The following is a 14945-nucleotide window of genomic DNA, read 5'->3' on the forward strand; positions in this document are numbered from 1 at the left end:
AATATGTATCATCTCCTGAAGCTTAGGTTCTCCTTAGGGCCGAACACTAGGCTCTAGCTGCTTCCCATCTTAGTGTAAGTGGTAGACATCGGTTGTGTGAATAGTGCACACTGTCTGAGTAGTGGCTGGTGGGATGTGCACGCTGCCTGCAGTGACATATCTCAGTTAGGGGCCCAGTTCTGTCCCCTCGCTCGCCTGTGACTTGTCCCTTTTGCTAGGACTTCCCAGCTTCCACCTTCTGCCTTGACGGCTTTAGCATTTAACGAGCTCACGTGCCCGTGGCACCTGTCTGTGTCCCAGACACCATGCGACCAGTCTCATGAGGTTGGCGCCTTTCCCTCTCATCCACACTTCCAGTCATTCCAGAGCAGCCTGCTGAGGGACCCAGTGCACTGAGAGGGGGGGGTCCCTCTTCCCTCCCTCATCCCCTGCCCTAGCCTCAGAGGAACAGAATGGAGAACAGCAAGCAGCTTGATTCATAGACTTTATCAGCTTTTTCTCCACCCAGCAGTTTCTGCAGACAACCGAGCCTATTTGCGGTCCACACGGTTCACGCTGGCAAAGCTGGAGAGCAGTGGGGCAGGCATCAAGGCTAGGGGCGGGCAGCAGATGAGGCTGGACCAGTGGACCCCAGCGCTTGAGAAGAGGAGGCTGCCAAGCAGGCTCAGGAGGAAAGGTGGCCTCAGGGAGAGGAGGGCACGTGGACAGCTGCAGGGAGGAAGTAGGGCGGGGGGCGGGCTGTGGTCACTGTCTGGGGGGGCGGGGGGATAGAGGAGGCGGGACACAGTGCCTGTGTCTGTGAGGCTGGGGGTAGGGAGCCCATATACACTGTTTTGTGGCAGGAACCAGACAGACCGCTGTATAAAAGGGACTGTACAACATAACCTATGATACAATGTTTACATATGATACAAGGCTCTTCCCCTCTTTGAGTTTTAAAAAATAAATTTACAATTCCAGAGCTTTTGGTAAAAAATATGTACACCCTCAGAGCAGGAGCAGCAGCTGCTTTTGCTGTTGCCGCCGCTGCCTCTTCAGAAGGGGAAGAGGTGGTGTCAGAAAGGGGGAGGGGGCGAGGCTGTGCCCGGAAACCTCTCCCAGTAGCTCCCAGGAGCGCTGGGCCCCTCTGCCCTGGAGGCCCCCGTGGGAGAGGGTGGGGGGACAGAGAGGTACGAAAGGCATCAACACAGTCTGATTTTGCCTTGACAGCCTTGGCCATTCCCTCTGCTCTCACTCCCGGGCGCTGCCAGCCCAGGTACAGGGGTCTACCTCACCCCAGCTCTGATGGGGAGGACCAGCAGGAGTCAAGACAGGAAGAAGGATAGAGACCATGTGGTTGGTGTCCCGCCGAAGAGCCAGAAGGGAGATGACAGCTCCCTTCTTAGCAGCAGACTCCCCGAAAGCAGGAGTGTGGGCAGCAGAACCCCCGGCTCCTGATGGCGCCATGTCCCACCCTGCAATGCGGAGGAAGCGTCCGGTAGGCAGCCAAGGCCTGTGTTTCCCTGAGCATCTCTTACCCTCTCATTGGAACCCACCCAGAGACCCTGGGGAGGCCTGAGTGGGGGACCCACAAGAGCTGACGGGATGCCCCCTGCCCTGTGAACGGCTTTGCCCACAGGCTTGGGCATGCAGGGCACCCAAAGGAGCTGAGCAGGGAGTGGGGGGGGGTGGGGAGAGCACCCCCACACCATTGCGGGGCCCAGTACACCAGGGCAGCACCAAACAGAAGGACCTCTCCATACAAAACACCCTCCCGCAGTTACCGGATATACTCCTGCTTCTTCAAGGGGACAGGCGCACACAGGCACACAGACACAAGGGCGATGTGATATTCCAGTGGGGTACATCAGGGGTCCCGGCTCTGACCAGGGAGAGGGCAGACCGGGCTGGAGAGGAAGGTTGCCAACCCCTCCCATGATTCTGCTCTGTGAGACAGGAGGGTGGGCCGATTTCCTGCCTGCTTGGGAGGAGGTTGGAAGCTCCATCTCTGGACCGGACCTCGATGGGAGGGGACAGAGGAAGGAGCTCTCTGCCCCCTTCCCTGCGAGGGAAGAAACCAGCCAAGTGGGGTGTGGGCTGGAAGGAGCAAGGGAGAGAGGATTTCAGCAAGGTGGACAGGCTTCTGAGTCCAGGGGTAAGTCCATCTGACTCTTCCCTGAGGGGCAAGAAGTTGCCCCAGCGGAAAGGTGTCAGGGGTGGGTTGGGACATCGTGCAAAGTGCTTGAGTGCCAGGTGCCCGAGGACCTCGGCGGGGCGCCCACCGGAACCTCTGTTCTCACTGACTATTGGCCTCTAGCTTGTAGGAGAGCTCAAAGAGGAGGTTCTGGTTGTCGATGACCTGGAACTGGCGCACATAGGCCTTGGTCTGCAGGTGATGGGGCGATGCCTCCATATCCAGGCCTGGGGGTGTGACAAGAGAAAAGCGTTCAGGCTCCCAGCCTCCCACCCACCCACCGTGTTCTCGCGCTCTCCCTCTCTTCATGCACGCTGGCCAGAGGAGAGGGGTGTGAATTGGGACAGGTGCTGGGCAGGAGGGCTCCGGGGAAGGCTAAGGAGAGAGGGTGGAGAGCTGACAAGTTTAAGGAAATCAAGAAGTGAGCAGGGATTCCTCCCAGATCCCTCCCGCTCAGGCAGAGCTCTCCCCAGGAGGCTGTTAGAAGCTCGGTACTCACAGAGGGGCCGGCTCCGGTATTTGCGGACTGTCCTCACTTTTTCAGCCACTGAATGCTGGGAGATGACAAGGAATGAGCCCTAAAAAGGGCTCAGAAAGAGGCTCCCCCCTCTAATACTCCCCTTGCTGTGTTCTGCTCCAGCTCTGCTGCTTTGACCCTGCTCCCTCCAGGATCTGATCCTGGAGGGTCTCAGAAGAACCAAAGGAGGGGTATAACCGGCTTGTGGGGAGAGAAAGAGGTGCGCGCACCCGCGCGCGCGTGTACACACACACACACACACATACACACACCCGCCCCATCCCTCCCCAGCTGCCTGTCAGCTTTGCCACCCGTGGGCGGGTTGCCACGGCAATGCCACCGGGGACAGTCAGGAGTCTGTCAGGCAAGCTGGGCACTAAGGAGAAAGGCTGCTGTCTTTAGGGGGTTGCCAGGAGAGGGGGAAGGATGCCAGCCTCCACGCCCAGGCCACGGTCAGCAGTGCCACTCACCAGCTTCTCGATGTTCACCAAACCATCAACAAGGGTCTTACTCCCCTCGTGCAGGAAAGTCAGGTCTAGGGAATAGAAAAGAAACCCATGTGAGGAAGAAGGAGGTCCAAAGGGCCTTTCCCCTCCCCTACAACCTCTCACTAGGGGGCTCCTCTCCAGGTGGGCACTCAGAGTTGAGTGCCAGGGGCTGAGAGCCAGAACTGGGGCATGGAGAGTGTGGCCAGAAGGGTACAGGAGTGACTCTCACCTTTGAGGATCAGAGGCACGAAGGGAATCACAGGAGGTTTCATCTTGGAGATCACTTCTCGGTAGCTTTTGTGGTTCCTGCAGGGGTCCTGATGTTCAGGGAAGAGAGGTAAAGGGGCAGATAGTGCACATTAAAGATGTGTCCTACTCCCTCATCCTCCTGCCCTAGATCCATCTCTGATCAGAGAGCATACATATGGGTGTCTAGCTGGGGATGAAGTAGGGAAGAGGCGTGACCCTTCTCCCTCCTCCAAGGAAAAGGGGGTAGCAATGCTCCCACCTCTTCCCTCCCAGTATGGGGGTGGGGGACAGTCTCGGGCACTAAAAATCTTGAAGGGAAGCTTGAGGAAACAGGTTTATGGGGACAGAGGGCCTCTGGGGTACAAGTCCAGGGGCAGATAAAAGAGCTGAACCCACTCACTGTCAGGTTCTCAAATTTGCGGAACAAGTTCTTGAATTTCCCTGGCAGCTTCTGTAGAGAGTTTGAAGGAAGGAGAGGAAATGTCAGAGTGGAGCTCCTTGGGTTTCACGGCAGCTCTGGCTAATCCCCCGGTGTCAGAGGGGGAAAGGGCCTGGCTGTCTTGCAGGGGGCTGGCCAGCTGGTGGGTGGGGAAATAGAGTCAGCCCTTGATGCAGTCCCGGGAGCTTGAAGAGCCCACAGGAACAAATTACACCGGGGAATTCGAGTCTCTGCTTAGGTATACGCCATGCGCGAGGGGACTCGCTGAGTGCTGGCTGCAATCCAGGGTCCAAGCCTGCCATCTGGCCTGGGCTGCCTGCCCCACGCGGGCGGGGATTCCGGCTTTTTACTATTTTGCACAGGACAGGGTCCGTTAGCCAAACTGAGTGCCCGCCCGGGGGGCTGGACCTGCCAGAAGAGGGCGCCTCCCTCCGCTCGGCACAAAGGCTCCCTACCCTCCAGGAGCTGCCGCCTGGGTGAACCCGGGAGGCCAAGGACGCCCGCCGCAGCCCCCCGCCCCAGCCCGGCCAGCACAGGCGGGAGGAGAGGAAAGGGCAGCCGTGTCATCACCTCCCAGGTGAGCCGCAGGCGGCTAACCGCAGCGTTGTCCAGTCCCATGACCACGGCGTAGAAGGACAGCAGGTCCTGGTTCTGCTTGCAGCTGCGTGGGGTGGGAGGCGGAGTCAGCGAGTGCCGCGGGGGCGAGGGGGCCCTCCGCGCCCGCCCCCCACCCACCGCCCGCCGGCCGCACTCACATGGCCGCGATCTTGAGGAACTTCTTGAGCAGCTGCGCGCGCTTGCCCGGGGCCTCGCAGAGCAGCACCTCGGTGGCCACCCAGTGCGTGACCTCGCTGCAACGCTGCAGCAGCAGCTCCAGGTTGGCCGTCTCCCGGCGGCCGCGCTCCCCATGGAACACATAGTCCACGAATTCCAGCTGCACCCGCGGTGGGCGTGGTGGAGGGCCGCCAGCGAGGGGGCGGAGGGGGGCATGTAGGGAGATGGGGGGGATGTAAGTGGCCGGGTGGCCACAGGGCGGAGGGAAGGGCCGAAGGGCAGGGGCGGGAGGGTGGCAAATGGAAGAAAACAGGGACAAGACAGGTTGCAACAGAGATGGGGGGCAGGGAGCAACATTAATAATACTCTCCTATCCCCTGAGCACTTACTAGGTGCCAGGTCCTTGAACCATCTGATAGACATTATTGTGACTGCCTTATTTTCTTTCTTTAATAGAGAATAGCTTAAAGAGAGTAACCATGGATCAGGTTCTATGTAAGACCCACCTTACTAAGGGGATCTCTCTCTTTGCTATTTTGTTTTGTTTTGTTTTCCCAGATTGGGGACATAAGGCTCAGAGAGTCTGGGGTGAGTTGGGGTGAACTGCCCAAGGGCACCCTGCCAGCCAGTCTTCTAACCCTAAGTTCAGCTGCACAGCCTGCCGGTCTCCAGAGCCCCCACAATGGCACATTTCTCCCTCCAGCCCCCCAGCCCAGCACTAGTTACAGTCCCCACCTCATGCACACATCGGAACAGCTCCCAGTGGAAGGCAGTAAGGTGGTTGGCAACGTCCTCCGGCTCCACTCGGTGGATCTCTGTGTCTCCAGGGGAGACCTGGATCTCCTCTGGGAGGGGCATCTGGTGGCAGGCAGGGGCATAGGGGCTGGACTCCACTCTGGGCTTGTGAGGTTCTGCCCATAGCCCCTCTGGGCCCTGGCTCCCAGCCAAGGCCTTGGGACGGAGTTCTTACCAGGGCCTCATAGCTGTCCCGCGTGCAGGCGAACAGGTGGCTGTTGATGCCCAGTGTGGTGAAGACACAGTCTTCAGTCGGCTGGAGAAGGACCTTCTCTGCAGGAGAACGAGCTGCTCTGCCTCGGCCCCGGCCACCTGCACCCTCACACACCCCAGCCACGGTCGCCATCCCACCTGGAAACTCCTAACCCTGCACAGACACATTCTAGACTAATGGGACTCGTGTTAGGTTACCATCAGTTTATGCCATATTTACCTGACATTTTTCAAATAATGAATTCTCTTGCAGTCATAAGCTCTTTTTTAGACCCAATATTCTTCCACAGTTCTCTCATTCTATCAGCTGGGGGACACCAGGACTTTTTCCCCCCTTGCCTCAAAGGAAGAGAAGGTTCTGGCTACATTGCAGGCTTCCTGCCTCCCATAGAAGTTGGAGGCCCACCCTGTGTTTTTAGCCTCAAAAACAGCATCCTCAGATGGTCTGGGGGGTTAAAGAACCAGATCCCAAAGTAAGGAAAGGCAAGCACCAGAATCCAAATCCAAGTGTCTTGGACCAGTGCTTTCCAAACTTTAATATGCATAGGGATCACCTGGGAATCTGGTTAAAATGCTCATTCTGAATCGGTGGGTCTGGAGCAGGGTCTGAGGTACTGCACTTTTAATAAACCCCCAGGTCAGTGGTGCTCATGTGACTGGTCCCAGAACCACACTTCCAGAAGCCAGGGCCTAGAGTTCGGCCGCACCCCCGCCCCAGAGCACCAGGCTTTTGAGTTTCTCCTCTCCTGCTGGCCCCCACCACCACTCAACCCAGCTCTTCCCAAGCCTCACCTCCGGAGGAAGCCACAGCCACCAGGATGAGGGAGTCCTCACGCCCAGCAGGCTCCTCTGAGTACTGCAATTTCTCTGTCACAGAGCCCAGGATGTCCTGCACAGACGCCGAGAGGCGGCTGCGGATGGTCACGTAAGAGTGGTCAGGCATGTAGACCCGGCAGAAGACTGGGCAGAGACAGGGAGGTGGCTTGGCATAAGAAGGCAGAAGGGCAGCACAGACACAGCCCCCTCAGCGCATGTCGGTTTCCCAGCCCATCTCACCCCTAACCTTCAGTCAGCTGGCTTCTGAGCAAGAGGCTGTCAAAAGGACAGGTTCCACTCCACCAGGAGACTCCGCTGAAGGTGCCCTAAAACCCAGACGCCCCAGAGGGCCCTCTGAGCCGCTCCAGAAGCTCTGCCCCGCTTGACGCCCACACTCACTCTCATCAGAGCCCCGGAAGGCCACTCGGGTCTGCAGGCAGGAGTCAATCCGGCGGAAGTGACGGAAGAGTGGCTTCACTTGCTTGCTGGGTGGCTGGCTTTCCTCTGGGATCCTGGCATGGACACAGCTGGGCGTCAGGAAGTCCTGTCACGCATATGGAGCGCCAGGCAGGCAACACCAAGCAAGGGATTATCAGAATTGAGTCAAGGATGCAGCAGCACCAGGTTCAGAAAGTGGTAAAAGAGGTCAGAAGGGAGACAGTGACCAGCATGGGATGACTGTCCAAGTGACCCAGATCATATGCCACCTCTTCTGTGAATTCTCTGATCCACCCCACCCACCAGGAAAGGTCACTTTTTGGCATCAACTGCTCTAAGACACGGGGCTAATATTTGTTCATGTGTGTATCTTATCTCTTCTGCAAGACTGAGAGCTTTTGAGGGCTGGGCTTACTTCTTCTTAGATTTTTTTTTCCCCACCCTCCAGGCCTAGCACACTACTTGGCACATGGTAGGCGTAGGTCATCCTCTGTTTCCTGAATTTTGCCTTCAAGGACTTTACAGCCTGGGAGGAAGACAGACATGGATACAGCTACTTCTAACACGAGACAGGAGGTGTTAGGTGATATAACAAGGGTACAAGCAGAGTTCTGTTGGCAAGAGGGAGGGGGAACTTTCATCAGGAAGATGTTTTTGACCGTGGTCTTGAAGGACAACAGAAAGAGAAGTGAGTACAGGGTGGTCCTTCTTGGGTGAACCATGTAAATGATGGCAAGAAATTAGAATTGGGAATGCCCAGGAGTTCAGGGAATGGTGGGGTGTATAGTGAGTGTCATGGGGGCTGGGGGATGTGAGAGATGAGGCAGGAAGCATTGGCAGAAAGACGGGGGTGTTGAATGCTTGCAAGGGTGTTATAATTTGAGGGCGCCTGGGTGGCTCAGTCGCTAAGCGTCCACCTTTGGCTTGGTTCATGATCCCAGGGTCCTGGGATCAAGCCCCACATCTGGCTCCCTGCTCCACGGGAGAGCCTGCTTCTCCGTGTCCCACTCCCTGTCTCTCTCTCTGTCAAATAAATAAATAAAATCTTTTTTAAAAAGGGGGGGTTGCAATTATGTCTTGTGGGCAATAGGGAGCCCTGGATGTTTTTGGAATAGGAGCGTGATGTTGTCAAACTGGAAAGATCTCTCTGGTGTCAGCATAAGAAGGAGAGGATGCAAGACCATGAGCTGAAGCCCTGAGCAGGAGGCTGTGGCAATAATCCAGGTGAGAGCTAATGAGGTCGAAACAAGGGTTGCACTGGTGGGAATGGAGAGGAAAGAGACTGAAATGGTCAGAGGGATGGACAGACAGGTGGACAGACAAAGTGGAGTCCTGAAGCTGACTCACATTGGCTCATGAGAAGAGATTGTGAAATTTGGGGAGATTCTGCCTCTAGGTTTTAAAACAGCCATATAAAATATAAAAAGTATAAAATATAAAGAAATGTTTTATGAACATCTACCCAAATTATCACCCCAAAGGTAGCATCCTGTTTTACTACATTTTGCTATTATCTATGCTCTTTTTAAAGATTTTATTTATTATTTGACAGAGACACAGCAAGAGAAGGAACACAAGCAGGGGCAGTGGGAGAGTGAGCGAGCAAGCGAGAGAGAGAGAGAAGCAGGCTTCTCGCTGAGCAGGGAGTCTGATGCGGGGCTCGATCCCAGGGCCCTGAGATCATGACCCAAGCTGAAGGCAGATGCTTAACAACTGAACCACCAGGTGCCCTGCTCTTATCTATGCTCTCGGTGTTATTTTCCTCTCGTGTATTTGTATGCTGAAAATACTGTGGAATGGCCCGCCACTGCCCATTTCTTCCCAAGTTCATATTCAGTATTCACATTCACATGACAGTGCTGGAAATCAGCCAGCGAGAGAATTTACATCATGGGAATCAGCAAAAGCTACAAATAGGGGCTCTCCCCCCGCCAAAGTGCTGGTTGTTAAATATGTCCCCATACATCATTGGATTAACAAAGAAATGGGTAGGAGAATGGACAAGTCAGTGACTGGAGGCTGTGCTCTGTGCTACCCTCTAGCAAGAGAAAGCTGCTGAAATAAAACCACACTGGAGCCAAAAGGCCAGAGGCAGTCCCCGCAACAGAGGAACATGGGGGACTTCTGTCCTATCCCCTCCCCCAACCCGTTCCCCTCACTTTAGCTCCACTGTTTCCACAAGCTGGTGCAGCCTCAATGTGTCCTCTCGGAGGTCCTGGTAAAGGGACTCATCCTTCATAATCAGCAGGTACAGATCCTGGGGAGCAGAGGAGAGAGAAGGTGAAGGCAGGGGTCTCATCCCAAGCTTCGCTATTGGCAAGGGCTGGGGCAGCATCTCCACGTCTTTAAACATAGAGGAACCATATAAACTGAGGTCCACTGGCATCTTCTTCCAGGTACCCAGCTTGAGGAGTATGGCTCCTTCACAGGAGTCCCCTTCTAATAGCCTGCTCACCCGCCTTCTCTTCCCAGGCCCACCTTGATGATGCGGCCGGCCCCCTCTTCCTCCTGCAGCAGCCCCTGGTATGTGTCCAGGAAATGAAGGAGCATGGCTAGACAAGCCTGCTTCCGGCCCAGCCCCTCGGGGCCCTCCATGCCTCCTGCCCAAACAAAACTGACCCCTTAGTTAAGAAAAATCCCTGGGCAGGCAGACCAGAAGAAACTGGGAAAGGAGATGAGAAGTGGTGGGTGGTTAACCCCCCCCAAATATTCTCTAATCTGGGGCCAGGGACAAGGGAGGTGCAGGGGTCCCTGGAGACAAGACCCCTTTATGTCCCAGCCTGGGATTTTGCTCAGATTAGGTAGGGATGGCCCCCACTTGACCATGTTCATCTGACAGCATCCTGCCTGTTTGAATTTCACTTGGAGAGATCCCTCCGGGACCCACCCAACCCCTGACCGGCCCAAAACCTGGAGCCGATAAAGGCCAGGGGGGCTTACCACAAACCTGACCATACCTCAGTGTAAGGCTTAGTGTTTCTAAGAGAGCCTATGGTATTCTACTCAGTGGCCTGACATGTACAATTAGATCCTAAAATAACTCAGTGAGAGGCCCTGTGCTTACATGAGACCCGACAAAGAGCCTGGCCAGTGGCCTACCTCTAGCAGACCCCACTGAAGCACAGCCTTGACCTGATGTTTACATTGGACCCTATAATAACCCACTTGCAACCAGATGTTTAGAGCAACAGTTCAGTGGGGAGAGGGCTCTCTTAATAGAATAATAACACCTTATGTTGGCCCAAGGCTCTGCAGTCTCCAGAGCGCTCCCACATCTACTATCAGATTCATCTCCCCAGCAACCCCATAGGGAGGCAGGCAGGTGCTGTTTACCCCCTTTTTACAGAAGAGGAAACTGAAGCCCCAGGAGGTTTGGTGGTCTGCCCAAGGTCACACAGCGGGTGAGTAAAACCCCTGGAATTGAAACCCAGGTGTGTTTCCTAGGGAAGCGCTGAGGACCCTATCACAGGTGGGGTAGGGGGAGTGGCTTCCTCCTGACCTCCCCTATTGCAAGCTCCATAAAAGGATATTACTGGTGTAGCTCCTGCAGAAATTTCTCCGTGGGGAGGAAGAGAGAATGGGTGAGGACGATGTCATCCAGCAGGATATCTGTAGAGATCAATTGGTGCCACTGATGTCAGGCGGGCACTTCCAGGACCCGACTGGACACTCCCTACCGGCCCCCTCTTGCCTCCTAGACTGAGTTCTCCTTTGCCAGTCTGGAGCCCCAGCCACCTGCCCCGTCATGCTCTGCACAAGCGCGTGCACACACACGTGTGAAGGTTCTGGGCAGCCGCTGCGGGGGTGGGGTTGGCAGCTGCCAAGGCAGCTGGAGGGAAGGAGGGGGCGCCCTTTGATGGCCACGCCCACTACTCTTCAATGTATGTGGGAAGCTGGTCAGATAATATGGCAAGATTGAGATCTGCCCCCAAAAAGAGGTCGAACACAGAAGTGTCTCTAGACAACTTCCAAACACAGAGGTTAAGTTCAGTGGGGTGTGTGTGTGTGTGTGTGTGTGTGTGTCTATGTCTGTATCCCTCCTCCCCTCCCTATTCCCTACATAACAGCTCTGAGTTCCAACTGGGCAGGTGAGAACCAGCCCCATTAAAAAGGAGAGGGAGTGACTGCCATCTCTTTGATCCCAAAGCCTTTAAATAGAAGCCCTGTGTCCTCTGGATGCTCAGAGATGGAAGGGTTAATGATGGAAGGGTGGAGGGGAGTGGCTCTCACCACTCTTTTCCCCCTTCACTCCCCCATCTGGGCCTGGCTCAGCCAGTCAGCCAGGTACAAGGTCGCCCTGACTTGCAGCCAGCCCTGGGGTGGGGCAGGGCAGCCTGACACAGGAGACAGGCAGGGAGCAGGGAGGAAGCCAGGAGCCAGGTGTCCTGACCAGGACAGGTTAGGGCCAGATCCCCAGGCACTGCCCCAGGACAAAACCAAGGCTTCTGACGTCCCTTGGCTCCCTGGCATTTGGTTCTAGCCATGAAAGTAGAGGAGGAGAACCAACACCAGATCCTCTACCTGAACTGTTGCAGTTCACCAATGAGAAACTGAGGCCCAGAGCTGAGAGGCACCTGCCTGGAGCCAGAGTAGGAACCCAGACTCCTGAGTCTTTGTTCTTTTCTCAGTATGCCCCAGGCAAGCAGCGTGTCAGGGTAGAGCACAGTGGTGAGATTGGGCTACATAGATGTTTGCAAGCCTTGGACTGGTTTGAGGATAACTTCTATAAGTCCCCTCTTCCCACACACTCTGGGAGGAAGCCAAGATGGTTTGAGAACATTGGTTATACTGGAGAATATCAGAGTGGCATGTTAAGGTGATCCTCATTTACCCTGGAACTGGTTTGAGGTTCCCCAAAGCAGTTACTTTGCAGATCTAGCTTGCCAGCCCAGGTAATAGGGTGGCGAGCAATTCAAGAGTCCTTCCCCATGAGAGACCAGGCAGAGTGTATGGCACCAGGTCCCTCTGGAAGGGGAAGAACACGTTCTCCCTTTCCTCTTTGCCTCGCTACCCTGCTATGTTCTTAAAGTGAGTCTGAGAGCCCCAGCCGTGACCCCTGGCTCCAAAGGTGGTGATGAGGTATAGGGCTGCCCAATATCCTTCCCATCTATCTCATGGGAGATCGGAGCCAGAGCAAAGGAAGAGGAACACGGGGCAGAGTGGGGGAGATGGTGCTATGGGGGCTACAGTTTGGCGTCTGTCTCTTCCAAGCCAGGCTCTGGTCCAAGGCACAGCCTCCCCAGGGAATGTGTCATAGAGACACAGGGTGTGTGGTGTAGGCGGGAAGTTATGGTTAGGAGAGCTGTGTGTGTCTGATATTTTTCTAATTAAATCCAAAAGGTGTCAGCTCCCCAGGGCAACGACAGCTGAGCCAAGAAGAGGACCCAGGTCTTGAGGAAAATCTAGGGGAGCAGTGTCCTATTCCATAAGCCTAGGTCCAGGCTCCCCGCAGAGGTCTAAGAGCAAAGTGTGAAACCCCCATCTTTGGGCCCTCAAGCAGGGATCCCCTCCCCAGACCTTGCTGGGCTTAATGAAATGCAGAGAGGCAGACCTAAAGACCCGTCATCGCTCTTCTACCTCCACCACTAACCAGCAGTTTGGGGCCTCAGTTTCCTCACAGTCCCCTTAGAAGGGGTGCTGGTGGGGAGTGGTGAAATAGCAACATCATTTAGGGAATACGTTTCTCAGGGTGTGGCTATTATTTTTTAAAAGAGGCCTGTGCTGAGGCCTGCCTTGGGAAGGGCAGGAGTTGGAGGGGCTCAGAACCCCCCCTCCCCAGGGATGCTGCAGGGTCCTAATGTCTGTCTCTGTCCAGCCACCTCTCCCCTGACAAACAACTTCTGCACCAGCCCCCAACTAGAACACCTCCTTCCCCACAAGCTGCTAAGGACAATGCATCCCTTTGCCCGAGCCCAAAAGGCAGCTTGGGCCCTGAGCCTGCCTGGCACTGCCCCACTGAGGGGGCCAGTCCTGTGCTCTGGGGCTTCTAGACAGAATCAGGGACTCCTAGAAGGTCTTTCGGGTCTTGGAAAGCACCTCTTGGGGTGGGGGTTGGGGGGTGGAGCTGGGTCTGCCCTGGGCAGGTTCCATCTTAGTGTTTCAGGCCTTAATTTGGGGCCACCGAATAAGGAGGTAGTCAACATCAGGGACCCATGAGAATCTGTGGGTAAAATAGCCAGAAGGGAAGGGTGGCTTAAGGAGAGAAAGAGGTTCAGCTTCTCCAGCTGGTGGGTGAGGAGGCTGCTACAGGGAGGAAGGTGGCACTGCCGCCTCCCTTCTGCATAAGGGTCTGTTCCCCTCCCAGGCCGCTGCCCCACTTCAGCTGACCGCTCAACCCCACACCGAGGCTCCCGGAAGAGCGCCCCCACCCTACCCCCCACTGTCCAAGGGCAAGGAAGAGGAACCCTGTGGCAGCCCTCTACTCCGGGATGGATGGGCCTTACCTGAGGCGGCGCTGTCCCTGGTGGCCCCTCCGGCGAGCCGCTCCAGCACCCGGTTCAGAAGATGCTCCGGCCGCTCGGGGGCGCCCAGGGGGGCCCAGGGCGGGGAAGTCAGGGGCTCACCCGGGGACAGCTCGTCAGAGGAGTACGAGGAAGGGGAGCGCAGGGGCCCCCCTCCCCCGAGCGGCCCGGGCCCCGGCACCTCCTCGAGCTGTAGCCAACAGGGTCCCCCGCTGCCAAGCTCCTCCGCGACCCCCGCCGGCTCTCCCCCTTCCTCTTCAGGGGGCGGCTCCAGCCCCGGCTCGGCTGGGGGCTCTCGGAGGAAAGCGGGGAGCAGCAGGCGAGACACGCTCTGACGCCGCTGCAGCGGCCGCAGTCCCCCGGTTGGACCGCCGCCCCCGCCAGGTCCCCCGCCCCCGCCAGGGCCGCCGCAGCTTCCCTGACCCCCGCCGGGACCTCCCGCCACCGTTCGCCCCGCCAGCTGCGACGTCTGCTTCTTCAAAAATTTCTCCAACGGCTTCATGCCCCCCCCCCGCCCCTCTCCTCGGGGCCGCCGGGGGACCCAGGTGTCCCAGGCGCGGGCGGGGGGGGCGGGGACACGATGCTCAGAGCCGGAGGGGCAGAGCGGAGGGCTGTGCCAGGCGCCGGACTGGGGGCCAGAGGTGCCCGAGGCTCGCTGGCCGGGGTCCAGTGGCCAGTGGCCCGGGGAGGTGCCAGACGGAAAGAGTGCTCGCTTTTAGTGGCCCCCCATGTCGGTCGCAGCCGGCACGCGGCGCGGAGGGCGGATAGGCTGCGGGGCCAGTGCCCCGGGCTCTGCGCTCCTGGGCCGGGCTGCGGCGGCAGAGACAGCGGGCGGAGCGCAAGGCTGGGAGAGGACGCGGCGGCGGCGGCGGCGGCAGCAGCGGCGGCGGCGGCGGCTGCGCTCCTGGCCCGGGGGAAGGTGGCAGAATTGAGACCGCGCCCCCTCCTCCAGTCTCCGCCCAGTCCCCGCCCCTGCCCTTTCTGGACCCGCCCCCTGGGCCGCGCGAGGCTTGAACTTGGGCGCTGGGGCTGGCCTCGAGGGAAATAGTAAGGGGCTGAATGGGATTGGCTTCAGGGCAGACGCAGGAATTAAGGGCAAAGGTGATGCAGTGATTTACCAACGGAGAGTGAGTCCTGGCTTGGGGGCTAACAGAGGCTCTTAAGTATCATTTCAAAGAAGTAGGGCAGGTATGTGGCCTGCACAGCTTGGGCTTACCTATACCCAGGTGAGGTATAGGTAATCAGATTGCTGATTGGGTGTCCATCACTCTCAACCCCAACAGTATGGTCTGTTGCCATATTTGTGGTCTTTATGTTCCTTCTATAAGAAGGGCTGGAAAGGCTTGGGGTAAATTGGCATTGGCACTGGGGGCGGTGCCCATCTGCCCTTTCTGGTAGGGCACAATAGGTGGTGAGGGCCTGGCTTGCGAGAGGCAGGTACTGGCAGGCAGGTAGGAGCCAGGCAGGGAGCAGCAGGTTGTGGCAGGTCTAGTTGGGCTGAGAAGAGACAGGAGGCAGTGGGGAGGAGATGAGGAGTACAAGGGCACCTGAGCCCACCTGGCAGCAGGGGAGGGCAGGGTCA

At 57.1% G+C, this 14945-nt stretch overlaps 1 protein-coding gene across 1 annotated transcript; it reads right to left on the minus strand.

Annotated features, from left to right (window-relative positions):
- Window positions 1-469: 469 nt before the first annotated feature.
- RAPGEFL1 (Rap guanine nucleotide exchange factor like 1) lies at window positions 470-14266 on the minus strand. The gene is made up of 15 exons (XM_059379215.1): window positions 13346-14266; window positions 10433-10511; window positions 9381-9516; window positions 9062-9159; window positions 6864-6976; window positions 6441-6608; window positions 5611-5708; window positions 5376-5498; window positions 4622-4800; window positions 4437-4527; window positions 3828-3878; window positions 3408-3495; window positions 3161-3225; window positions 2673-2727; window positions 470-2400 (listed from the first exon to the last, which is right to left on the minus strand). Exons 1-15 carry the CDS (start codon window positions 13863-13865, stop codon window positions 2276-2278), a joined length of 1989 nt encoding a protein of 662 aa, XP_059235198.1. The 5' UTR covers window positions 13866-14266; the 3' UTR covers window positions 470-2275.
- Window positions 14267-14945: the final 679 nt, after the last annotated feature.

This window comes from Mustela nigripes, chromosome 16, assembly GCF_022355385.1.
Source record: "Mustela nigripes isolate SB6536 chromosome 16, MUSNIG.SB6536, whole genome shotgun sequence".
Classification (NCBI taxonomy): Eukaryota; Metazoa; Chordata; class Mammalia; order Carnivora; family Mustelidae; genus Mustela; species Mustela nigripes.

Coding starts and splice junctions, on each gene's coding strand:
- RAPGEFL1 (XM_059379215.1), bottom strand. CDS start 13,865: ATGAAGCCGTTGGAGAAATTTTTGAAGAAGCAGACGTCGCAGCTGGCG. Junction 6,977..9,061: donor GTGGAAACAGTGGAGCTAAA/GTGAGGGGAACG, acceptor TGTCCATGCCAG/GATCCCAGAGGAAAGCCAGC. Junction 4,528..4,621: donor TTCCTCAAGATCGCGGCCAT/GTGAGTGCGGCC, acceptor CACCCCACGCAG/CTGCAAGCAGAACCAGGACC.